Source organism: Gymnodraco acuticeps, unplaced genomic scaffold, assembly GCF_902827175.1.
Source record: "Gymnodraco acuticeps unplaced genomic scaffold, fGymAcu1.1, whole genome shotgun sequence".
Lineage (NCBI taxonomy): Eukaryota > Metazoa > Chordata > Actinopteri > Perciformes > Bathydraconidae > Gymnodraco > Gymnodraco acuticeps.
The window spans coordinates 1-25,941 of NW_022990288.1; the positions used below are offsets into that span (position 1 = coordinate 1).

The following is a 25,941-nucleotide window of genomic DNA, read 5'->3' on the forward strand; positions in this document are numbered from 1 at the left end:
GTAGTCACTATGTATTTAGTGACTCTGCATTTTCTGTGCTGTGACGTCATTTTCTCTCTGTTTTTTTTACTAATCACCTTTTCTTTAAATCTGCTGCCGTGTTAGCCAGAAGTTGGTTAAACAAAGCATACATTTTCTGTCAGAGCACTCACTCAATCATTTATTTTTCATAAATTCACAGAAATAGCTCAAGTTATAGTGATAAATCTTAATCGATGAGTAAGGAAACCTCAAAATGAGGTCAAAGACTTTGTTTCTAAACCTTATCTCAAAGACTCAGCCCAGATATCCGTCGGCTACATTGAAAACAATTGAAAACCGATAGCCAAGTGGTCTGAGATTGATCACAAACAAAGAGCATCAGAAACCTTCACTGAGGTGGGACGGATGCTGACTGAGACTGAGGGTGTGGAAGAGGATGAAGAAGAGCAAGAAAGGTCTCGAGGGCAGAAGTAGCTGCTTACTCTCTCAAGGGGTGTGTTTTCTGCATTTTGTGGTTATTTTCTACCTTTTGCAATTGTTTACAACAAAGTGCCTTTGTATTAGGATTGCTAAATGGAAATACAGCAGCTCTGACTTAAATAAGACGCACACAATGTCATGCCCTTATGAGATGGTATTTGCTCTTGTTGATAAACACTTTAAATGCAAAACAAGCATTTAAATAATAATAGCACAGATTTAACTAATTCACTGACATTTCTTTTCGGCTATCATTCCACATATTACCATACTGAAGGAATTATTGGTGGTTCCTTAGTTTCTTAATAGAAACCTTTATTTTGGCCATCAAACCCTTGAAATATTTGCATGTTGTCACAAATTAAATACCCAATATTATTTGGTGGGAAATCTGCTAAATCATCTCAATTAAACCTTCAGAACCATTCATTTCACAATTTGTTTCACTCCTTTTAGAACTAATTTCCTTGTGTTTCCTATGTAATGGTATGGTCTTTTCTTTTTCACATTATTTGACAGTACAAACCAGTCAGCAGGCCTTTTAACAGCCTAAACACCTCTATTAGAATGTAGGACTGCAGTAAGAGATTCTGTCCCGTCTGTCTTCCTACTCCCCCCCCCCCCCGCCCTCTTCCAGTATGGGTTACTGTATTCTGGTGGCTCACGGCCTGGGGCGCCTGTGTTCGCTGGTTGGCCGTTTGGGTACCACAGTCCTCAGCGTCTCCTTGCTGCTGCTGCTCCTGCTCTTCTCCTGGAAGACCGTCCAGCAGAACAACGTCTGGCGCTCCAGGGAGGCCCTCTTCCGGTAAGTAGTGTGTTGGTGTGTGTGTGTGTGTGTGTGTGTGTGTGTGTGTGTGTGTGTGTGTGTGTGTGTGTGTGTGTGTGTGGTGTGTGTGTGTGTGTGTGTGTGTGTGTGTGTGTGTGTGTGTGTGTGTGTGTGTGTGTGTGTGTGTGTGTGTGTGTGTGTGTGTGTGTGTGTGTGTGTGTGTGTGTGTGTGTGTGTGTGTGTGTGTGTGTGTGTGTGTGTGTGTGTGGTGTGTGTGTGTGTGTGTGTGTGTGTGTGTGTGTGTGTGTGTGTGTGTGTGTGTGTGTGTGTGTGTGTGTGTGTGTGTGTGTGTGTGTGTGTGTGTGTGTGTGTGTGTGTGTGTGTGTGTGTGTGTGTGTGTGTGTGTGTGTGTGTGTGTGTGTGTGTGTGTGTGTGTGTGTGTGTGTGTGTGTGTGTGTGTGTCATACTTGCCAACCTTGAGACCTCAGAAATCGGGAGGATTTCAAAACCACCGCGGGGGGGGTGCTAGTGGATCGCCGGAGCTGTATTGGATTAACATTAACTAACATGCTTATTGTAGTTGTAAGTGCACTGTCTTGATGGAGCATATGGGCTGGACCTGTATTTTACAGGAAAAGAGTGAGCAGAGGGTCGAGTTGTCGATTCTTGTTCTGTTTTCTGTGACTATCTAGTTGCGCACGCTACTAAAGAGACACGCTACCATGGAAACCAAACAATGGTGTAGCTGTAATAAAGTCCGAGTGGACCATATGAGTCCTGAGTAAATCTGATTTTGTCAGAAATCGGGAGAAATATGACCCCGGGAGGAAACCGGGAGAGGGCTATGAAATCGGGAGTCTCCCGCGAAAATCGGGAGGGTTGGCAAGTATGGCGTGTGTGCGTCTGACTTTTGCCCTTGTTCTGAAATAGGCACACAAAAGGTGATTTTCTGTGTACATTAAATTCCTAGTGTTAAATTGTACAGTATGTGGTCCCTGTTTTCAAATGCCAACATTTGGCTTACATTTGCACCAGAAATTCAGTACTAATATACTCTGATAGTGATCAGGTAAAAAAAAAACAATAGTGATTTAAATGATACACAAATATTTGGATTTAGTACGACTTGAATTTCCATTGTGTAAAATATGTAAACTATATTTCAACTCAGAAATCATAGAAAACGGATGTTTCTTATAATTGTAGATCTTGTGTTTTTTTCACTTTGAAAATAAATAAAATTATAGTTATTTGATTTATTTAATGGGGCCACATTGTAAGACAACCCTTGCACTATTATATTGCAAAAAGAGCTTACAAAAGGAGTTTATTTTAAACATGCTAATTACAAAATGCTGCTAGAAAGTTTCTGGCTTCTCTCTGTCCTGTTTTTTTTTTTTATGATAATAAAGAGTCGGTGTGTGTGTCTCAGTATCATCTGTACAGGCTGTTTATAGTTTATTTAACTGATGACCCTGACATTATTAAGGAATTACAAGTATGACAAGGATGTTATTTTGGACAGAAATGAAACGAGTGACCTGCATCTTATTTTCCTATTCTTGTTCCCCGTTTCAGCTCTGGTATCCAGACTCTGCCACACAATGCCAAAGTCCACTACAACTACGCCAACTTCCTGAAAGACAACAGCCGGCACCAGGAGGCCATTCACCACTACACCACTGCCCTCAGGTCTGCCTTTGCAATACAGCTCTATGACTGTGATCATCTTTTAACGATTCGAAGTCACACAGCATGTGCCTAATGTGACTTTGTGCCTATTGCTATTAGAATTGTTTCTTTAGGCCCGTTCACACTGGAATACTTTTCCCCGTACTTTTCCCGTTTAGTTCCGTTAGTACCCCTTATTTTGCGTTCACACCAAAAAGAGTACTTAGTGCCGGGAACTTTTACTTTTAAGTAAGCAGAGGACACCAAACCAACTGAGACCTGCCTGTCCGCCACACACACACACACACACACACACACACACACACACACACACACACACACACACACACACACACACACACACACACAGGCCTGTCACAATAATGAATTTTGTTGGACGATACATTTTTCTGGAAATGATTGCGATAAACGATAATATTGTCGGCACCGTTGTAAGACCATTTTAGACCACTGACACAATGATCATATAATAATAATTCAAGTACATCATTTCAAACATAACTTTTTATTGAACATTCAACATTGCAAAAGAAATGTGAAATAATATTAAAATATATAAATTATATATAATAAATAAAACAAATTAATTAAATTACAATAAATTAATTAAATCACACACAACCAAAACAATAAATTAAATAGACTCAGGCTGGAAAACAGAGCTCTCTCTCTCTCTCTATATCTATCTATCTATCTATCTATCTATCTATCTATCTATCTATCTATCTATCTATCTATCTATCTATCTATCTATATAAATAAATCAATATGAGCACACATTGTCTCACAAGCAAACCCTCCTTAAAACAACAGTCAGGTGTACAGTCCACTGTCCATACAAAGACCCAGATGCCTCAACAGGCCATATCCAAATCTGTATTTCAAAGATTTCGAGCAAGGAACACCAACATGTTTGCATTGTCGGGCAAATGCATCTTTGATTGTAACTGTAGGGAAGGTGGGGGCTCTCCAGCTGCCGTGTTTTCTACCAGCTGGGAAAACGGAATGGGGTGGTTGTTGGATTGTGTTTACTTTGTCCCCTGTCCTGCTACAACTTAACTAAGGGATGTACATCTTTATTGGTTTTAATCTGCAGCATACTGCTTCGTACGTAGCTTCTAACCTGAAGGTATCTGAAAAAGGGTGAATGCGGTAACTTGTATTTTTAGGAGTTTTTAAAGAAACTACGCCGTCATCATTGATATACTGTCCAAAGAAAATTAAGCCTTTATGATTCCAGTGATAAATGGTTTTGTTGGCAGAATAAATATTTATGACAGTTTATTTTTTTAATATGCTGTCCCGTTTCTTTCCTTTCTCCAATCTCCTCTTTTGCTGTCTTTGCTTTCCTCCCCTCTTCTTAGGTTATACCCCCGCCATGCCAGCGCCATGAACAATCTGGGCACTCTGACCCGTGACCCAGAGGAGGCTGAGCGCTACTACAGGAAGGCACTGGCCACTAACCCTCAGCATAACCGAGCTCTGTTTAACCTGGGGAACCTCCTCAAGTAAGACATGCTCAGACTCCGGAAACACAAACAGAGCGGCCATTGAAGAAAACGGCTTACTAGCTCACTACTAAGGTCCTGTTAAAGCAGCAAATTCTAAATTATTGCTCAAAGTAAATTCTAAGTTACTTATTTTCTTTTCACCCAAGAATGATCAATAATAGCAACAACAAAAGATAATCATAAATCATTCAGTTGACTCTTATAATTAATTAGGTTTTAACAAAAAATAAATGTTGTTCACTAGCAAGTGAAATCCAAATATGATTTGGCGAAGTCATAGTGCAAATATATTTTAGACAAAGTGTCAAACACCTAACAACTGACCACATGGTGGTGCTATTGAATACATGCTTTAATATGTGTAGGCATATGTCCAGGGAGATCTAACACTTGCGGTATTAGATATGTTTTATTTCACTGGAAATGTTTATCCTGGGGATAAAACACCCTTACAAGTATGTTTTAGTTGTGAGTGAGGGTCAGGTCTTGTATTACACATTACAGTATACAGTGGAGGAAATAAGTATTTGATCCCCTGCAGATTTTGTAAGTTTGCCAACTTACAAATAAATGAACAGTCTATAATTGTAATGGTAGGTGTATATAAACAGTGAGAGTAAGAATATCTAAAAGAAAATCCAGAAATTGACATTATATAAAAGATAAAAATGTATTTGCATTTAACTGTGGGAAATAAGTATTTGATCCCTTTGCAACAAACAAGGATTCGGGCTCCCACGGACCGGTTAAATAAGTTGTCTTCCTTTAAAAAAAGTACTCCTAATATCAACTTGTTACCTGTATAAAAGACACCTGTCCACCGAATCAACCAATCAGATTCCAACCTCTCCACCATGGGCAAGACCAAAGAGCTGTCTAAGGACCTCAGGGACTAGACTGTAGACCTCCACAAGGCTGGGATTGGCTACAAGACCATCCGAAAGCAGCTCGGTGAGGAGGAGACAACTGTTGGTGCCATTATTCAGAAATGGAAGAAAGACACAATGAGCATCAGTCGCCCTCGGTCTGGGGCTCCACACAAGATCTGGCCCGTGGGGTATTGATGGTCATGAGAAAGGTGAGGGATCAGCCAAGAACTACACAGGAGGAACTTGTTAATGATCTCAAGGCAGCTGGGTCCCCAAGAAAACTATTAGTAACACACTACACCATAATGGATCAAATCCTGCAGCGCCTGAAGGCCCCCCTGCTCAAGAAGAACATGAGAGGCCCGTCTGAAGTTTGACAATGAACATCTGAATGATTCAGAGAAGGCTTGGTAGAAGGAGGAAGAGAGATGCTGACTATAATCCCAGAACACCATCCCCACCGTCAAGCATGGAGGTGGAAACATTATGCTTTGGGGGTTTTCTCTGCTAAGGGGACAGGAGGACTTCCCTGCATCGAGGAGAGGATGTACGGGGCCGTACAATCTTGGCCAATAGCCTCCTTCCCTCAGCCAGGACACTGTAATGGGTCATGGATGGGTCTTCCAGCAGGACAATGATCCTGAACATACGGCCAAGGCAACACAGGAGTGGCTAAAGAAGAAGCACATTTAGGTGATGGAGCCAGTCTCTGGACCTTAATCCCATAGAAGATCTGTGGAGGGAGCTGAAGCTTCGAGATGCCCGGCATCAGCCTCAAAACCTGAAGGATTTGGAGAGGATCTTCAGAGAGGAGTGGACCAACATCCTTCCTGAGATGTGCACAAACCTGGAGACCAACTAGAAGCGTCTGACCTCTGTGCGTCCAACAAGGGTTTCTCCACCAAGTACTAACACATGTTCTGCAAGGGGATCAAATACTTATTTCCCACAGTTTAATGCAAATACATTTTTATCTTTTATATAATGTACATTTCTGGATTTTCCTTTTGATATTCTTACTCTCACTGATTAAAATTACAGACTGTTAATTTCTGTGTAAGTGGGTAAACTTATTTCCTCCACTGTTTATCTATTATATATATAGTTTACATACTACTACTGCATATATACGAAACATACGATGTGTTCCAGGTCACTTGGGAAGGAAGAAGAAGCTGAGGCTCTGCTGAAGGACTCCATATACTTCGGTCCACATTTTGCTGATGCTTACTCCAGTCTGGCTTCACTCTATGCTGAACAGGTGAAACTATAATAATATAATAATCATAATAATAATCGAGCTTTATTTGCTTTAACAATTATGCACGTAATACGAGAGAAACTGAAAATAAGACTTAATAAAAGTCAGAGGTTAAAGATATAAGCACACATGCTACAAAAGAAAACAAAGACCAATAAAGATGAAGGTGCTCAGTGTGGCTGCTTTTTTTTAAAGTATGTTTTATGTTGTCTTTTAAAAATGCCTGGAGGCACGTTGTAACTCAACACTGCTTCACAACTCCTGAATTACATTAAGATAAGATAGTACTTTTTTGATCCCAATTTGGGAAATGTTTGTGTTGCAGCAGCATAAAAAGACATGGCATTGTACAATTAAAATTAAAAGACATGAAATACACAAGAAAGTAGAAAATATACATGTTGAATTTACAATTTAACAATAACAAGATATAAAGCAAGGTATTATATATACATAAGTATATGACAGATGGAATATTAAATATTAAACTGAATATATAAATGTAAAATGTACAGTGTGATTTTATTTCAAGAGAAACTATGGACCAGAGAGTTCTCTGCCAGCCAGAGGTGATTTGTTGTACAGAGTTATTGCAGTGAGATACAGCGTCTGTTGGAGAAGGAGCTCTGCTGTCTGTCCAGCTGCAGGTGGAGAGGATGGGTGGGGTTATCCATGATGGACAACAGCCTGTTCAGTGTCCTCCTCTCCACCACAGCTTCAAAGGGGTCCAGCTTGACGCTGATGACAGACCCAGCTTTCCTGATCAGCGTATTGATTCTGCTGGTGTCACCGGCTCTAATGCTGCCCCCTCAGTAGCCGTGGCTGGATCGTGTTCAAAGCACTGGAGAAATCAAAAAAGGTGATTCTCACAGTGCAACCCGATCCATCCAGGGGGAGGTCGAGGAGGGGAATTAGAGAAATGAGAAAGGGCCCAAGTCTCCGTAAAACACATGACGCTGCACTCACGGTATTCCCACTGCGTCTTCGTTAGCACGCCGAGCTCGTCCATCTTATTCCACAAAGCCCTCACATTCCCCATTATAATAGCCGGAACAGAAGGTTTGTATCTTCTCTTCTTCTTCGTCTTCCGCTTGGTTACTGCCCTGCAGCCCCACTTTATCCTCCGAAGCTCCTCCGGGATGTCATGCCTCGCTCCGGGCAGCAGCACGGAGTAAACAATGCCGTCGCTCCTCTGAGCATGGAAAAGGGAAAAAAGTAAAAGGAGAATGACCAGGAAACGTTCGAAACAAAACGTGGCCATAGTTAGTTACAAAACAAAAATAAATGTCCAAAGAAAAAAAGTACAACTAAGACAATAAAAGTAGTAAAAAGATAACAAATCTATAAAGATACAGGGAGCTGCAGCCACATGCACAGCACCATTAGCTTTAGCTCTAGTATTATCTTGGTCTACTTCATGTCTGGTTTAATCTGTATTCATTGAATCTGCTTTCTTCCACAGAAACGCTTTGCTGAAGCCAAAGAAGTGTATCTGGAAGGAATAGAGAAGTGTCCAGACAGCTCTGACCTGCATAATAACTACGGAGTGTTTCTGGTGGATACTGGTGAGTTAAACCCAATGGCTCTCTGCAGAGGTGGGAGTAAGTCCTACATGTGCAAGTCATGAGCAAGTCTCAAGTCTTGACCTACAAGTATCAAGCAAGTCCCAAGTCACTGTGGTGAGAGTCAAGCAAGTCAAGTCATTGCTCAGGTCAAGTAAAGGCATGCGAAATTCTGATGAATAAGCCCAGTTTCCGCATTTAAATCAGTTAAAAGACAGTGGTTATGAAAATGGATTCAACCCACACTATGATCTTCATTACATACAGTTAATCATTTGAAATCTAATTTAGACCGATGAGAATCATATTAGATTCATATTAATCCCAGAACTGCAGACAATATAGCTAGGACTCAAAAAGTCTGTTCAAAGGTAAGAAAATCATATGGCATTTTCCATTACACATATTTAATTTAAATTTGTGTTAACACTAGAACCGCCAACAGCGTCAGCACCTACATAGATATCATTTTCAAATTATTAATTTGTTCCTCTTCATAATTTCCTTATAAACTACGTAGGACGATTTAAAACTCACTTAATTGGGTTCATTTAGAAATTGCTTCAGTTTATCATCATAACAGATCAAAAGTTCAGATTCATTTTTTAAATAAATCAAGGAATGATGCACTTCTACAAAAACAACATAATTAAAACATTTAAACAAACTACTAAAAGCAGATGAACTACATTATTCAACAGTTTACAGTAACTTCTGATAATAACACGGGAAATAAACGAGGCATCTCTTTCCCTCTCTCTCTCTCCCTCTCCTGACAGCCCGTCACTATCAGGGTTAGTCAAAATGAATCCCTTGGCGGTTCTAGTGTTCATTTACCGTTTTGTCTTCTCTTTGCTTAATCGATTTGAAACCAAGTCTAACGTAGCTTAAACTTAACGTTAGCTTTCTAGCTAACACAACACATGCACGTACCTTTCTCTGTGTTTTTTTTTGTAGTGACGAATGAAGTTGGATGTTGTGGTGGTCGTGTCACCGATCTTTATGCTGCACACCCTGCATACCACTGTTCTCTTCTTATTCCCGTCATCGACAACATAATCCTTGAATCCAAACTTCCCTATTTTTGGAGTAACGCTAGCCGCTGCCATGTTAATTAACTGCGACTCCTGCCTTCTAGTGGGTTGCCAGGTTTGCGCGCATGGCGCTATAATCACGTTTTTTTCGAAATAACTAAACGTAATATCTCACTACAAAAACAAACGCAAATATTAAATTTTAAACAGTCAAGTCATCTATCTCAAGTCAAAGTCAAGTCAAGTCTTTTATCAATGTTAGTCAAGCAAGTCTCAAGTCAAAAAACATGTGACTCGAGTCTGACTCGAGTCAAGTCATGTGACTCGAGTCCCCACCTCTGGCTCTCTGGCTCCAGGGCTGATTGGTATGGCTTCCATTAAAAACATTCCCAGTTTAAACCTTGACAAGAAAAAAATAAAAAAGCTCATACTCTGCTGGAGGAGATCATCAGAAGGGGTTTAATCTGATGTAATCCTAACATAGTTCCTTAAGAATGTAAGTAGCCATTGACTTCAGTTACTTTCAGCACTCAAACTCAACCTGTAGCCAGAGAACTAAAACTTAAAAGCCTTAAAAGTACCTAAAGCAATCAGACAACAATCGGTTGGCTAACTCAATATTAAAGGTACAATGAGTATAAATAATGTATAGATAAGTACAGAAATAGCTCAGGATATACCAAGAGGAGCTAGAGAAGAGGTGGAAGGCGAAGCAGCAGTGGTTCCATGATGATCGGAGCAATCTGCAGTAACCCCCAAACTGGGATTTTGCTTGACGGTGGCTCCAGCAAATCCCAGGAACAACATCCGAGAGCAGTTTAGGAACAGCGAAGTTTTTCATGTTCAGCTCATTCAAATTAAATCGTTATATCTCTCACAGGCTCCGCCCTCTACTGGACACTATGGGTACTACCTTATCATGCAAGCATTCACCTACTGAGATTTCTATAGACGTAGCCGGCCCCGGGACGGGCCTACCTGAATGCGCATGCATCTCACCTCCGTATAAAAGGAGGCCTCGCATCCTGACCATCATCCCTTTCTCTTCAGCGAGCGGAAGTGACACTGAGCTGTAAGACGTATGAGAGAAAGCAGAGAAGAAGTTATTGAAAGAATGGAACCACTCCTGGAACACCGAACCTGTCCGTCGTGCCCTGGCCTGATTGCAGGGGCTAACCCGCACCGCCAGTGCCTGGGGCCGAACCATGCCAAGCAGGGCCTGGGCCAGACACTGGCCTGCATTGCTTGTCGCTCGATTCCGCAGCTAAACCGCCGGCATCGTGTAGAGCACTTCCGGAGGAAGCTCGGCCCGCAGGTACAGGTGGAGGATCCGGACCTCGATGTGGTCGACATGGACGATCTGGACGACGTGTCGTTCAAGTTCACCCTCCCGAGGGACCGGGTGGTCGACTTCGCGGAGGGGGAGGATGAGGATGACGAGGACGCCTCGTTATCCGACACCTTCGGTTCCGGTGGCCAGGAGGGTCCAGCACTCAGGTCTGCGCGGCTGGACTTCCCAGCGCTGATGACCCAGGCAGTGGAGCGTGTAGGCTTACCACTGCCCCCACCGCTGCCACAGAGGCCTGTAAGCCACCTTCGGCAAGGGTTTTACGGCCCGGGTTTTCACGGCCCGGTGCTTCCGGCGCAGCCGGCCTTTGTCTCGCCCCCGTTGCCAGATATCTGGCATTGTGTGGAGGCGACTTGGTGGCGTCCACTGAGGACAGAGGCCGCAGTAGCAGCCATGTCGGGCATCATCAGGGTGCATGGCTGCTCGGACACGGCGTGCCCCCCCTCGATGAGAGCCTGGTGGCCCATCTGCTGCCGCAGACAGCTGGTTGGGCAGAGGGGAAGAAACCTCTGACCCCGCTGCCGCGGGACCGAGACACCCTGGAGTATTTGGACAAAATGTTCAGGCTCGGTGCACAGATGGCGGCTGCGGCCAATAATCTAGGTGTGTTGGGCGTCTCTTTGATTACTCCTCAAACAGACACCCCCGTTCTCCCGCCTTAGGACGGGAGCGATTATCCGGACCACTGCATAGGTCAGATGAACAATCTGATACATGGAGTGGCCGCCGCAGCTGGGCGGGTGATGTCCTTGGCCACAGTGGTGTCGCGTCACGTGTGGCTAGGTCTCACCGCGCTGTCAAAAAAGGGCCGAGTGGATCTCCTTGGAGCCCCCGTTTCCACGGAGGGGCTCTTTGGCTAGGATAGCCTCGGTCACCCAGCGCTTTAGTTGCCTAGAGGAGGAGAGGGTGCAGCTTAGCCGCATGCTACCGCTGGCTTCTCCTCAGCGCGACGGCGAGACGGAGGTCCCGTGCCCGTAGCCCCCTCCACCTCTTCGGCCCACCCCGTGGAACCGGCGTACCGGCACTCACGGGGGCGGGCTGCCCGACCTCGGCAGACTCCGCAGCAGCAGAGAACTGCCGGGTGGGGTGCTCCACCGTCACGGAGCTGACTGGCGGGGGGAGGAAGTGTCTCAGCGGGTCTCTCCACCCGGGACGTGTTATGCTGTGTTCGTTATTCTCGCGTCCAGGAGAGAAGCTTTAAAAGGAGACTAAATGGAGTCTCTGAGAAGGTTCAAATGGTTACTTTAATTCAAAATATGGCGCGGTAATGTTACAAACAGGATATTGTTCAGTCAGGAGAGAAAGGCTGCAGCTTCCTCTCCCTGTGGTGGCCGTGCAGAAGAGAGCTCACAAGCATTCGTCCTTCCCGCTTGCTGGCTGTTTGCTCCTCCTCTCTAGGGGCTGTGGTGATGTAGGAGACTTCCCCCTCGTTCTTCTGTGTCCGATATTGCGTTAAACTGAGGATTTCGACATTTTACATTCATTGTATATCTAGACACGCCTCTTCTCCTCCTAATCTCTTTCATGACTTTTCATCTAAATACATTTCAAACGCTAAAATCAACACTCTAAAAAATACTGGAAATACTTCACAGCATTTTGGTTTCAGGTAGTTCCGGATGTTGTCACATGCTACCCACGTCTGTAAACAATAACGTATTCAAATAAACTGTACCTTCATTTAATATTCAGCAATAATAATCTCTTGGTTCAATTAGTTGTAGTGTTAAATCAGTAGGTTTCGGTGTGCATCACTCCATGTCATTTCGCTGCTAAATTCACATCTATAGGAAATGATATATTAGCCACATGCTAAATGCTAACCGGAGATGAAGGATTTTCAGAATAAAAGCTTGGTATTAAGAACTTCCGGTTTTTTCCAGAATAAAATAGCATTTAAACTGACGGTATGTTTAAGCTACTTTATGCTATCAAACATTGATTTTAATTTCTAACAATCCCTCCTTACACACCTAAAAGGTGTGTATAATACTGAAATCAATGAGTTCTTCATCTGAACTTTGCATAATACCTAACTCATATCAAAAACGTACAATCAAAATGGAATGGTTCAAATAGCCTCAACTTTACAAAAATACTTTGTCTGTGTTCAAACATAATAGTTTTCCCTTGTGCATAACTTATAATGTTAACATTCAATATCATTCTTCAAAATAGCAGCAATGGCTTGGTATCAGAACATTTATTTCCCCCTCCTTTCACAGAAACCGTTCTCATACCATGCTCAGTGTTAAGGCACTTGTTTTTACAAAGTGAAAAGAAACAAACCATTTTAGAATAGCAATGATTTATAAAACATGAAATCTACCATATTAGAATAGTATAAAATAATGAAGAATAAAATAAACTTTCTTGGAATAGTGTAAAGTAAATTGAAAAATAAAAATAAACTATCTTGGAATAGTATAAAGTCATGAAATGAATTCACTCCATTTTAGCATTTTAGTTTGCTCACTACTTCACATGATTTCATCATTTAACATACTCATCATTTTCATCAACATCTGTATATGGGGGTGGGTCGTCCTGTTCTGCTAGCATTTGTAACTGTCTCCTCATGAGAAATGTACCCTCCCTCCTTTCATACCATTTAAGGTATGAAAGTAATATGTTCTCTAGAAGAGGCCGTCGTGATCAATTGGTACGTTAGGACATGCAATGCAACATCTAGGCCTCCCCTGGGCGCCCCTATGCTATCCTTGTACACTATGGAGCCTAAACTCCCCCTGGGACTGGTCTCTTAGCCCTACTGGCTTTGGGGTGTTTCGCCATGTTGATTAAAAACATCACTGGCTGTGCTAGTGCACAGGTCCCAGCCCAATCCTGTGGCAAGACTGAGTACAAGGTTTTAGTTCCACAGTACCACCAAACATCTACTCTGGGATACGGCATTCTAGACTGTCATTCCTGGGAGAAGATTTTGGTCAGTTACAACAGTTGTAGAATTTCATCACTTAAAAGTTCCTACTTGATGGCTTTGGGTGGTCTGTTCTAATGCAGTGATAAAGTCCCTGAAATGGTGTGAAAACCAGTGGAATATCACTAACTCATACTCATTTATCTTCAATTCTGGTCTACTTGAAGAACTATGCTAACCCCTTTAACAGTGTGTGGAACCTTGGGTGCCCGAGCATGTGATAATTACTCCCTCCTTTAACAAGGACTTTCAATTCAGGAATTTTCACCTATGGCAGATATGTTTCTCCTTTAAATAACATCTCTAAATGTCAGGTCATCTGGTGAATGGATGACCATTAGGAGCTGGTGGCGCTTGTCTTTTAAAACTCATAGTCTGGTGCTGTGCGCTCCCTCTGAAGCTAGAAGCTAGATTTAAAACATCTGCAGGGTGGGTCGAGCGACCCCTTCTCTCTGAACGATATTGGTTGTCAAAAATATGCACCATCACAATGAGTGATCCAAGGCCCCGCATGTATTACTCCCAGTGGCGGTTCTAGAACATTTTACATGGGGGGGCAAAGGGGGGGCAAAGGGGGGGCAAGAGGTCATGCCAGGGTGGCATGGGAGGGCGGACAGTACATGGTATTTTATACTGTATATAACCTATTTATTGTTAATTCATGCCCTAACACAAGTGTTCTTAATGCACAAGAGAAACAAGGTGTTCAGACAAACAATCGGGTGCCCTTTGAGTCCCCCAAGCTTACCTCAACCATTTTAAATGAAAGGAAACTACAAAATGTATTTTAAAGCAATGAATTAATGGAACAGGTTTTTTTGCATTACAATGTCAAACTAAATATATATTTAGTTTTTCAAAAATTGGTTTTCTTAGTATTAGACAGACATATTTGCATGTCCTCACTAAGCATTATTACATATTAATTTAATATCAAACAAATCAAAATGGCCAATTATCTCAAAATTTTGCTGCTAATATAATCATATGCTTGTCAACTTTAACTGATCAAAAATAAATTCTGAAAAAATACTTGAATTATCTATTAAATTGCAATATTGTCCCTCAGTTTGTTTTACCCCAACCCCGTCACGCCATACCATTTACCCTCCTACTCAAATAATGGATCAGTCCATGTGTGATCTGCATTGAGGGAATTACATCACAAAAGTGTCCGTTTCTTCTCTTACCTATATTTCAGTTTTTGTATTTTCAGATTAAGATTGACAAGCTCAACATTTCAATTTATAATTAAGTACACAAATGACATCACCCATCTCTTCAGAGAGCTGAAGGTGACCTGTGCAGCAACACATTTCAATCAATATTTGTCAATACTAAGAGCTGCTAGATTGTGCTGCTGTGATGGAATATGTAAGGAGAATAAGAACATACCATGTGGTCCAGCTGGAGTTTCATCTGCCTCCTGATCCCTGCCTCTGTCCCTCTTTCTGACACTTCATCTTTATTCCTCACATACATTTCTTCTTCTTCACTAATGTCTTCATCTCCTCCTCCTGCTCTGACCCTTCTGGTCTCTTCATCTCCTCCTCTTCCTCCTGCTCTGACCCTCCTGGTCTCTTCAGTGAACTCTCTTTTCCTTTTCCTCTTTCTGTTCGTCCTGATCACTTCTCATATGTCTTTGTGTTGTTGTTGAATCACTCCTATACTCTGGCCTGCAAGAGTCTACTTGTGAAAAGCACTGGTACAAATGCTTGTATAATTTTACACGTTAGGGCCATGTAGCCTAGCTAATATGTAGCATATCATATAACATCAGAAAGTATTGATCAAGCGCACACAGGCAGCTGTGTTTGGATCCAGTTTTTACGGTAAAGGATGTATCCTGGTTTCATTGATCTGGCCTCATGGCTGTGATGTATAGTTTACGTGGATGTAATAGTAGGATACCGCGTAGTTTAGCAAAGTGATCGATCTCCCAGCTAACGCTGTCTGCGTAGTATTTTGTAACGTAACGCCCCAAACAGCGCCCGTCTGTTAAACGCTATCGATTCAAACGGCAGCGTTTTATTAATATTTAGTTTCAAGCTCTCGTCCTTAGTAAAAACAAAACTAGTGGAAAGGGAAATGCTCCCAGGGGAAGCTGATCCATAGGTGCTGGGACAGCTCGCTCCCTCTCTGCAGCGGTGTGAGCCGCGGTCTGTGTGAACGCCGCTCCGCAGTTTAATGCAGTTTTTAACGAGCCTAAAATTATATTTAAAATGATTCACTTTTAACTAATGTAATGCTTGTTTTGTTGCTTGAGAAGCTTGTGGAAATAGTGTAGGTTTGTTTTAGTACAGTTTTAGGGAAACAAAAGTTAGGGGGGCAGCTGGGGGGGGCAAGGCTCTACAGTGGGGTGGCAGCTGCCCCCCCGTAGATCCGCCCCTGATTACTCCCAATTATATTAGTTTTTCAAAATTAAAATTTGCAATCGCTCTTTGCCTAGTGTATTTTGGTACTTATACTTTAGCATTTAAACTGACGGTATGTTTAAGCTACTTTATGCTATCAAACATTGATTTTAATTTCTAACAGACGCTAGGGTGAATCCCGCCTCCTCCCTATATAATGCACAGATCCCTGTTGTATCCAATAAAAAGGTTGATCTGTATCCAAGTCTGAGTCATTTGTTTTCACAATTCTGCACTCACACACAATGTTGACCGTACATATTCCCCACTCGCTACCCCGGTTGTTGCTCCTGTAAAGGAGATAGCTAGTGGGCATGCGCAGATGAGAGAGATAAACCGCAGGAAGTGCTATCAAAGCGCTATGCGGGTACAGGGGCATTTTGGCCGGCGTATTACTGTCAGGGAACACACTACGCCTAGAATAAATACTCCTAGTATTGCGCTTTACTGTAGTGGTAAAGGGAACATTATGGTGGAGCCCATAAAGTGGTGCGTTCAGGGACCTCAGTAAATAATCGGCCCTTTCTGTGTCGATAGGCCTGTCACGATAATTCATTTTGTTGGACGATACATTTTCTGGAAATTATTGCGATAAACGATAATATTGTCAGCACCGTTGCAAGACCATTTTAGACCACTGACATAATGATCATATATAATAATAATTCAAGTACATCCTTTCAAACATAACTTTTTATGGCTTCCGGTTATGGCGTTGGAGTGATCGGTCACATTGGCGTTTAATCCCTAATCCTTTTTCGCTTTTACACATATACACCCAGACGTCTGTTACTTTTCTTACTTGATTAGTCATTAGGAGTGCCTCAGTAACTTTTTCGTTGTTGAAATGAGTAAAACTCAAGGCAGTCGTGGCAAAAGTCAACAACAAACTAAACTCTTCAGCTCGCAAGATAAAGAGGCTAACAAGATGGCTACCAGTGCTTCGGAAGCTAGCGTGCAGCCGCTAACACTCGTTATGCTAGTCGGAGAGCTTGAGAAACTGCGTAAAGACGTAACAGGTGAACTTACCGCTTCCATGGACACCGCCCTGGCCCCAATCCAAGCCTCTCTTCAAAAGATCACCGACACCGTGGTTACACATACTGCCACCATCACCAGAATGGAAACGGCTCTCAGCACTCATTCAGATGGAATCACTACTCTGGAGCGAGAGGTGGCCGTATTGAAATCCAAGTTGGAGACCACTAATCAGGTGAATGATAGATTGCAGCTAGCGGTGGAAGACCTGGTTTCACGTTCCAAACGACAGAATCTCCGTGTGATTGGCATTCCAGAAGGAATGGAGGGGGATGATGCTCGTCTCTTCATGACTACACTGTTCAAGAAGATGGTCGGAGACCCTCAGCTGGATACCTTGGAGCTAGACCGTGCACATCGCAGTCTGGCTCCGAAACCGCCGCAAGGTTCCCGGCCCCTCATTGTCCGCTTCCATAAATATGCCCAGAAGGAACGTGTGCTGCTGTGGGCTAGGAAATCCCGGGATGTCTCGTACCAAGGTCATCCCATCAGGATCTTTGAAGATTTCAGCGCCACACTCGCCAAGAAGCGGGCCGCCTTTAACAAAGTGAAGTCGCAGCTCTACAAGGAGGGAATACGCTTCGGCTTACTCTACCCAGCCCGCCTGCGTGTTACTATTAACGGACAGACTCGCATTTTTGACTCCGCGGAAGAGGCAGAGCGTTTCTATCAGGTTCATAGCTCCACTTTTCAGTGACAATGTCTGGGTCACCAAACTTGCATATCTTGTTGACATTTTCGCTGAGCTGAACAAACTTAAAGAGCAACTTGCAGGTTAGAGACCCCAGTGAATATTTGTGTAGGAAAATGATGTATACACTAGATTTTCTAAAACATCGACAGAAATATACACTACAGTGACATCTGGCGTTGTTTTTGTAAGACATTTTTACTTTTTACTTACTTAAAAAAAGCCCACCCGCGTGTGACGTCACATCAGGGAGAGCGGCCGGTCTAACGTATTAATAAACATGGATCACAATGCTATTTTTGACACAGAAGAGGTTGAAACTCCAGTCAGATCTCAGAGAAATGCTGAGGTGGTCCGAGTGTTGGCAGCTCAAATTCAATGCAGCAAAGTGCAAAGTAAGTTTTCAGAACCCAAAATATGAGTATAATATGGGTGATGATTCAAACACTATAAACCTATCCGAGACTCAGAATGAAAAGGACCTTGGTGTGAATGTTGATAATACCCTGACATGTAGTGACCATATCCGCCGGGCAAGTAACAAAGCGAATGGTAACCCAGCAATGATCCGCAGATCATGGACGTAGTACGTAGTTTATACATCTCTCTGGTACGGCCACTCCTCGAGTATGGGAATGTCGCTTGGTCCCCCATGTACAAAAAGGATGCTGAGCTCATCGAAGAAAATACAGAGAAGGGCAACAAAGCTGGTTCCAGAACTAAAGGACCTACCATATTAAAAAACGACTGCAAAGTCTTAATATCCCGAGTATGTATTATAGAAGGGCGAGGGGAGATATGATCGAAGTTTTCAAATATCTCCACAACATCTACAAAACATCATGCCCACTACAACGGGATTATAACACCAGGACTTGTGGACACTGCCTCAAGTTGAAGAAACAGCACTCAAGACTGGCTATCCGCCGCAACTTTTTCAGCCTGCGTGTGGTTGACTTGTGGAATGATCTGCCAGAAAGCTTTGTCACATCCAAGACGGTTAACTGTCTCACGTCCCGCCTCGGCTATTACTGGTCAAACATCACCTTCACTTTGGACTATGTGACTGTTGCCAGCATCCATAGTATATAAAGAACAGTGATCTACTTATTTATGAGCGACTAAAAGGCCTTAGGCCTATTACAGAAGTATCCTATTGATTGATTGAAAATGTATATTCGTATGCATGTGACGGACCACAACCTTAATTAATTAACCATAATTATGAGCCTGCTATGCATCCAAGAGACCAGGAGCAGCCAAGGATTAGAAGAAATAACGGCCATCGGAGAGAAATGGAGCTGTGGTGTGAGGAGAACCAGTGGAGAACAGGGCAGCTGTCTTGCTGAGTGACCGGCGTTAGCTACAGTTAATGTTAGCTAACGTCGGTCACATCACAACATTGTAAAGTTAGCTATCATATATCAGGCTATAACTAAAGTAGTATTGATAATATAGTAACGTTACTGGCAGGACTGTTGATACTGATCCTCCATAACAGAAACTAATGTGCAAGTATCAGCCGTATCTCGCGTTACCTAATGCAGCTCCACACTACGTCTTACGGAGCTGTGTACCGGAGGGGAGAGAGAGGAGCGAAGGGGGGGAGAGAGATGTAATACGGTTTCCTGATAAACGATTTGTATGATAGGTGCTTGTGTGGGAAATGCCAGCCCATGGCCTCAGCTGTGGAGATTATGTGATGTAGGGAGGTGGGTGTACAACGCACCCAGGAACGAAAGCTAGCTCCGGTCCTTTTCCTGTTAGGGAAACTGTGGACTCGATGTCCTGACAGGATGGAGTTTGTGCAACCTGCACAAACACAAGCTCACCATGATTAAAAATGGTGAAATGCAATGTAAAATTACCGAAAAAATACCAGCTCACTAAATCACAACCGCTCAAACCAATTACCAACTACTACCGTGAATTGGGCAGAGAAGGAGTCCGAGAAAGTTGCTCCCCCATGTGTGACGTTAAAAAAAAGGTTTTTAGTAGCAGAGCTCAAAATGGCTACTTTCCCCTCTGAATTCCTGCCCTTATGTCTTGTAAAACATATGAAATCCTACATTAACTTTTTTTAATTGTAATTTTCAGGCAAGGTTAAGCATAAATGTAGTATAAAAAAAAACCTGCAAGTTGCTCTTTAACATCCTATGCAAGGTCATAATACACATGCCATTCTATTTTATGACAGAATGGAAGTCTCTCAAAAAAAATTGAAGATGGATGGAGCGCGTTGGGGAGGGAATATTTTCCATGTTTCCATCAGTGAGTGAGCTGGGCGTTTCTGCTTTCCTCTCGCCCCCCGATACAGGTGCAATTATTGCGCACTTGGAGGCACTCGAGGGACAATTTAGGAAATAATTTTCTGAAGCTGTCTCCTGGCGCATGGATCCAGTTTCCATTCAGAGACACACAGCAGACGGCACACGCCAGACAGTGACAGAGGAGGATCAGCTCATCGAGCTATCCACTGACAGTACGTTCAGAAACATATATGAAACTAAACCACTCACCAAGTTCTGGATCTCTTGCCAGAAAGACTTTCCACCATTGGCAGCAAAAGCTCTTTGCAAAAACATATCTTTGCAAAAGTGGAATTTCCTCACTCACCTACCTGAACAACAAATACAGGTCCAGACTGCAGCCTGAGGCTGATATGACCCTCTGCCTCACAACCTCCATCCGTCCAAGGTTAGATTATCAAGCACAAGTACGGGCACGAGCAAAAATAGGACTCAAGAGCACAACCAGGCAATAAGGTCTTTAGTCAAGCGTTTAATCCAAAAGGTAAAAATAAAACAGGCAATGAATACTGACTTGAAGTAACGAAAAGCAACCAACTAAGTTGGCGGAAAACTACTAGAGAAGCAACAAAAAAAACAACCAACTAGGTTGGTACAAATGCTAAGCAGCTAGAACAATAGCTTACGTCAGAAGAGAAACATGGAGCACCTTCTGCTATACAGACAAGACGAACTGGCACTGACCAAGGAAACAGCACAGACTAAATACACAGGTGAGGAGTGATCATTAGGGACAGCTGAGGCTCATTGAGACCAGGCAGGTGATTAACAGGGAGCGAAAATACACAGGTGAGGGAGTGAGGCGATCAGCCAGGGCCAGGATGTGACAGTACCCCCCCCCCTCAACGACCGGCACTGGACGGTCCAGGCTCGTTTGGATGATGCCTGTGGAAATCCCGGATGAGGTCTGGGTCGACAATGTTCTTTGAAGATACCCATTCCCTCTCCTCAAGACCATAGCCCTCCCAATCCACCAGATACTGGCGTCCACGACCCCGCCGGCGAGTCGCCAAGAGCCGCTTGACAGAATGAACTGGCCCTCCATCAATGAACCGGGGGGGCGGTGGGCGTCTGGAGGCAGGAACCAGAGGGCTCTCTTTGACCGGCTTGATCCGAGCCACATGGAACGTTGGGTGTGACCTCATGGACCTGGGAAGCTTGAGTCTCACAGCAACAGGATTAATAATCTTTGAGACAGGGAAGGGACCAACAAAGCGAGGCGCCAACTTACGGGACTCGACTCGAAGAGGAAGATCCTGAGTGGAGAGCCATACTCTCTGGCCGACACGATAGGTGGGAGCAGGGATCCGTCGGCGGTCTGCTGCCCTCTTGTACCGAGCAGACGTCCTAAGCAGCACTTGTCTAGCCCCAGTCCAGATGCGACGGCACCTCCGAATCAGTGCCAAGGCAGAAGGAACCCTGACCTCTCCCTCCAGGGACGGAAACAGGGGCGGTTGGTAGCCATAAGCACACTGAAATGGGGAAAGACCAGTAGAAGAGCAAGGCAATGTGTTGTGCAACCAACTCAACCCAGATAAGATTCTTACTCCAAGTAGGGTTCTGAGAGACGAGACAACGCAGACCGGTCTCTAACTCCTGGTTGAGCCGCTCGGTCTGTCCGTTGGACTGAGGGTGATGGCCGGAGGAGAGGCTAACGGTGGCACCCAGGAGAGCGCAGAACTCCTTCCAAAACTTGGAGACGAACTGGGGACCCCGATCCGACACAACATCCTTAGGGAAGCCATGTAACCGGAAAACATTGGATAGGACAACCTCCGCCGTTTCCTTGGCAGAGGGTAACTTGGGCAGAGGAACAAAATGCACCAACTTTGAGAATCTGTCGACAATGGTCAAAATGGTTGTGTTACCTTGGGACAGGGGAAGACCCGTTACAAAGTCCAGAGAGACGTCCGACCAAGGGAGAGTAGGTACAGGAAGGGGACGTAGGAGACCAGGGGAAGGCCGACGAGAAACTTTGTTCCGAGCACACACCGGGCAGGCAGCAACATACTCCCCCACCTCACTCTCCATCTTGGGCCACCAGAAGCGTTGCTTGATCACAAACATGGTCCGTTTGACCCCCGGATGGCAGGAGAGAGGGGACGCATGAGCCCAGTGGATGACCTGAGAGCGAAGAGGAGAGGGCACAAATAACCTGTTCTGAGGGCAACCATTCGGCCCTGGGTTACCAAGATTTGCTTCTCTGACCCTCTCCTCAATAGCCCAGGTAACAGCACCCACCATACATGAGGGAGGCAGGATGGTAGCGGGGGAAGAATGGTCAGAGCCTGTATCAAAGAGACGGGAGAGAGCATCAGGCTTAGTGTTTTTAGAACCAGGACGATAAGACAGTGAAAAGTTGAACCGATTTAAAAAAAAAAAAAAAAAAGAGCCCACCTGGCTTGACGAGGGTTGAGTCTCTTCGCTGTGCGCAGGTACTCCAGGTTCTTGTGATCGGTCCACACAATAAATGGCACTTCAGCTCCCTCTAACCAGTGATGCCACTCCTCCAGTGCCACCTTAACAGCCAACAGCTCTCGATTCCCCACATCGTAGTTCCTCTCAGCAGGAGAAAGCTTCCGGGAGAGGAAAGCACATGGGTGAACCTTGTTGTCCTCTCTGGAGCGCTGAGAGAGCACAGCACCAACCCCCACGTCTGAAGCGTCCACCTCCACCACAAACTGCAGACGTGGGTCCGGGAGGGTCAGTATAGATGAGGATGTCATCCAGGTACACGAAAACGAAGATGTTAAGCATGTCTCGAAGTACATCATTGATCAAAGTCTGAAAAACAGCTGGGGCATTTGTGAGGCCAAAGGGCATTACGAGATACTCGTAATGCCCACTTGGAGTGTTAAAAGCAGTTTTCCATTCATCCCCCTCCCTTATTCTCACCAGATGATAAGCATTTCTAAGATCTAACTTGGTAAAGATCTTAGCACCTTGTAACTGGTCGAAAGCTGATGACATAAGAGGAAGGGGATACCTGTTCTTGATGGTAATGTCGTTCAAACCTCGATAGTCAATGCAGGGGCGAAGTGACTTGTCCTTCTGCCACAAAGAAAAATCCGGCTCCAGCGGGAGAGGAAGAAGGTCTAATTAATCCAGCGGAAAGTGAAGACTCCACATATTCCTTCATCGCCCGTGTCTCTGGAGCAGATAGGGAATAAAGACGACCCCTGGGTGGTGAAGAGCCTGGTAACAAGTCTATAGCACAATCGTACACACGATGAGGGGGCAGCGAGGTGGCTCTGGCCTTGTTAAAAACCTCCTTAAGGTCATGGTAACACTGAGGGACCTTGGAAATGTCAGGGTAGTCAGGATCTGACATGTCTTGAATTACAGGAACAGCTGGTGGAGCAGTCAGGGAACATTTGGACGGAAAACAGGTACTTAAACATCCCTTACACCAAGCAATAATCTTGCCAGTGGACCAGTCTATGTGGGGGTTGTGTAGGGTAAGCCAGGGGTACCCCAAAATGATTGGGTGTTCCGGGGACCGAAAAACATGAAAGACGAGAAGCTCAGTGTGACCGTCCTGGAAACTTAGCTGAAGAGGTTGGGTGTGGTGAGTTACCCTACAGAGAAGACGGCCATCCAAGGCACTTGCTTCCATTGGTCTTGGAAGGGGAAAGGTCTCAAGTTTCAGCTTCTTAGCCAACTCAAAGTCTATAAAACTGGCATCTGAGCCAGAGTCTACCAAAACAGGATGCCTAAGAACCACAGAAGACGAAGACAGAGTGACATTTGGGAGACAACGTGAGGGACTAACATTAAGTGTAGTGCGGCTCACCAGTGCCTTCTTCTTTACTGGCGAGCCAGATATTTTAGTAGGCGACAGTTGGCGACTGAGTGTCCCCGTTTACCACAGTAGAAGCACCTGCCCTCCCGCAGGCGGCGCTGTCGCTCCTCGGGAGTCAGCTTGGTCCTGCCGAGCTGCATGGGCTCCTCCGGAACAGCAGGGGGCGACAGAGGCCCAGTAGACGGAAGCCAGGGCCTGGGGTGATTCCATGAGGACGAAGAGCTGGGCGAAGACTGCCTCTTGTGGGAGAAATAGGGAATCGCAGTGTCTCTCTCTCTCGCTCCCTCTCTATCAGTCGCTTGTCAATCTTAATAGTCAATGAAATTAGGGAGTCCAAATCAGCTGGAAGCTCAAGGGGAGCTAACTGATCCTTTAATGTGCCGGACAATCCATAAAGGAAAGCATCAAACAATGCTGATTGGTTCCAGTCACTGTCCGCTGCCAGGGTACGGAACTTTATAGCATAGTCAGAAACCCTCTGCTTACCCTGGCGCAATCCAACGAGTGCTCTGGCTGCCTCCCGCCCTGGTGGGAGGTGCTGGAAGATCTTGGTGAAGGTCTCAGAGAAGAGATCGAGGGAGTCACAAACAGGAGACCTTCTCACCCACTCTGCCGTTGCCCAAGCCTCAGCTCGGCCAGAAAGGTGGGAGACAATGTATGCCACCCTTGAGCGCTCAGATGGGTAGCATGCAGCCTGGAGTTCAAAGTGGAGGCCGCACTGAGCCAGGAAAGCCCGACAATCACCGGAATCCCCAGAAAACCGTTCTGGTCGGGAGAGGTGAGGGGACAGGGTCGGAGTTGGAGACTGGACTGGAGTAGGATCCACTGGGAAAACAGGCAATGGGGGAGCTGGAGGACTTGGCTGGAGTAATAGTCTTTGGATATTTTCGACCAAATAACAGACTTGCCCACCAAAAGACGACAAAACGGACTCCTGTCTCTCGGCCATCAACTTTAATTCCTGGCGAAGCCCGGTAAGTTCCTGCTCTTGGTGGTAAATCCTGCTCCCTTGACTCTGAAGAGCAATCCGCACAGAATCCTGGTCGGCTGAGTCCATGCTGGCCAGTTCGTACTATCAAGCACAAGTATGCACAAATGCATAGATAAGTTGTGTGCTACTCATCAGGGTCAGACATCTCACTAATGTGGGAGTATGTGTGCCATCCACAGATGACTTGGGGATTCACTGTCCCTTCTACATGTACGTTTAAAATAAAAACGTGACCCTTGCATATGTTTAAAACAAAAACATGAATGTATGAACCTGTGTATTAATTGAATAGCTTAGTATTGAATGCACAATAATAGTAACTATGTGTATACATGGCACTAGGCCCAGTTTAATATAAACACAATTGTATACAATAGATATAGTACGGGGTCCCTGTTCCATCTCTCCATCAGTTTGGGGGTCCTTGGCCTGAAAAACGTTGAAGACCCCTGCCATAGCATATTATAAAGGGACATTTTTACCAGATGTATGACTGGTTATCCTTTTCTTAGTAGTATTGTACTACTAATACTGTTTTTTCCTGTTTTTAACTCTGTTGATTGTAAATAGGCTGCAGCAGGTATTCAATTTGAATAATCTAGGCACACACATTTAATAGATAATCCTTACTCCTGACTTAAATCTCTTCTTCTTTCCCTCCTGTATTTTTTATTTATTTCCTTCTTAATTCCTGCAATATTTCTCTTCCACTTGTTCATGTATTTACTCCCACTTCCTTTCCTTCCTTTTCCTCTCATGTTCCCAGGAGAGGGGGAGCTGGCAGCCGCTCACTACCAGCAGGCTGTCAGACTCAAACCAGCGCACTATGTTGCCATGGTGAACCTGGGCCGCCTACTGCGATCATCCAATGAGAACACAGAAGCGGAGTCTTGGTACAAGAGGTGAGTGAGGTATTATCATACTGCTTTTCAGGAGCAAAATCCTGATCAGCTGCAAGACTCCTGCTGTTTAGCTAACCGTGGTTAGGTTTCTGTTTTTCTGTATTATTGTGTTGCACTGTTGGAGAAGCCTGTGACCTAAGATTTTCATCGACATAACTACTCTGTAGCTATGTTCGTATGACAAATAAAGAACCTTGAGAAAAAACAGTTATAACACTTGTTTTCTTTTTTAGGGTTGAATTCATGTCAATTAAAATGTCCATGTAAAATAATTGTCTCTGCCTCTGTGGACTGTTTGAATTATTACAACATGGATATCTCTGGATCTCAAGGATGTAAAATGGTATGATT

At 44.3% G+C, this 25,941-nt stretch overlaps 1 protein-coding gene across 1 annotated transcript in view; it reads left to right on the forward strand.

Moving 5' to 3' along the window:
* Positions 1-1,099: 1,099 nt before the first annotated feature.
* tmtc1 (transmembrane O-mannosyltransferase targeting cadherins 1) overlaps positions 1,100-25,941 on the forward strand; it is a gene marked incomplete at its 5' end in the record, with an annotated part of 69,926 nt that continues 45,084 nt past the window's right edge. Inside the window, 6 exon segments of the mRNA XM_034221835.1 lie at positions 1,100-1,267; positions 2,807-2,920; positions 4,285-4,428; positions 6,453-6,561; positions 8,024-8,126; positions 25,455-25,590. Of these exon segments, the coding sequence (XP_034077726.1) occupies positions 1,100-1,267; positions 2,807-2,920; positions 4,285-4,428; positions 6,453-6,561; positions 8,024-8,126; positions 25,455-25,590 (774 nt within the window).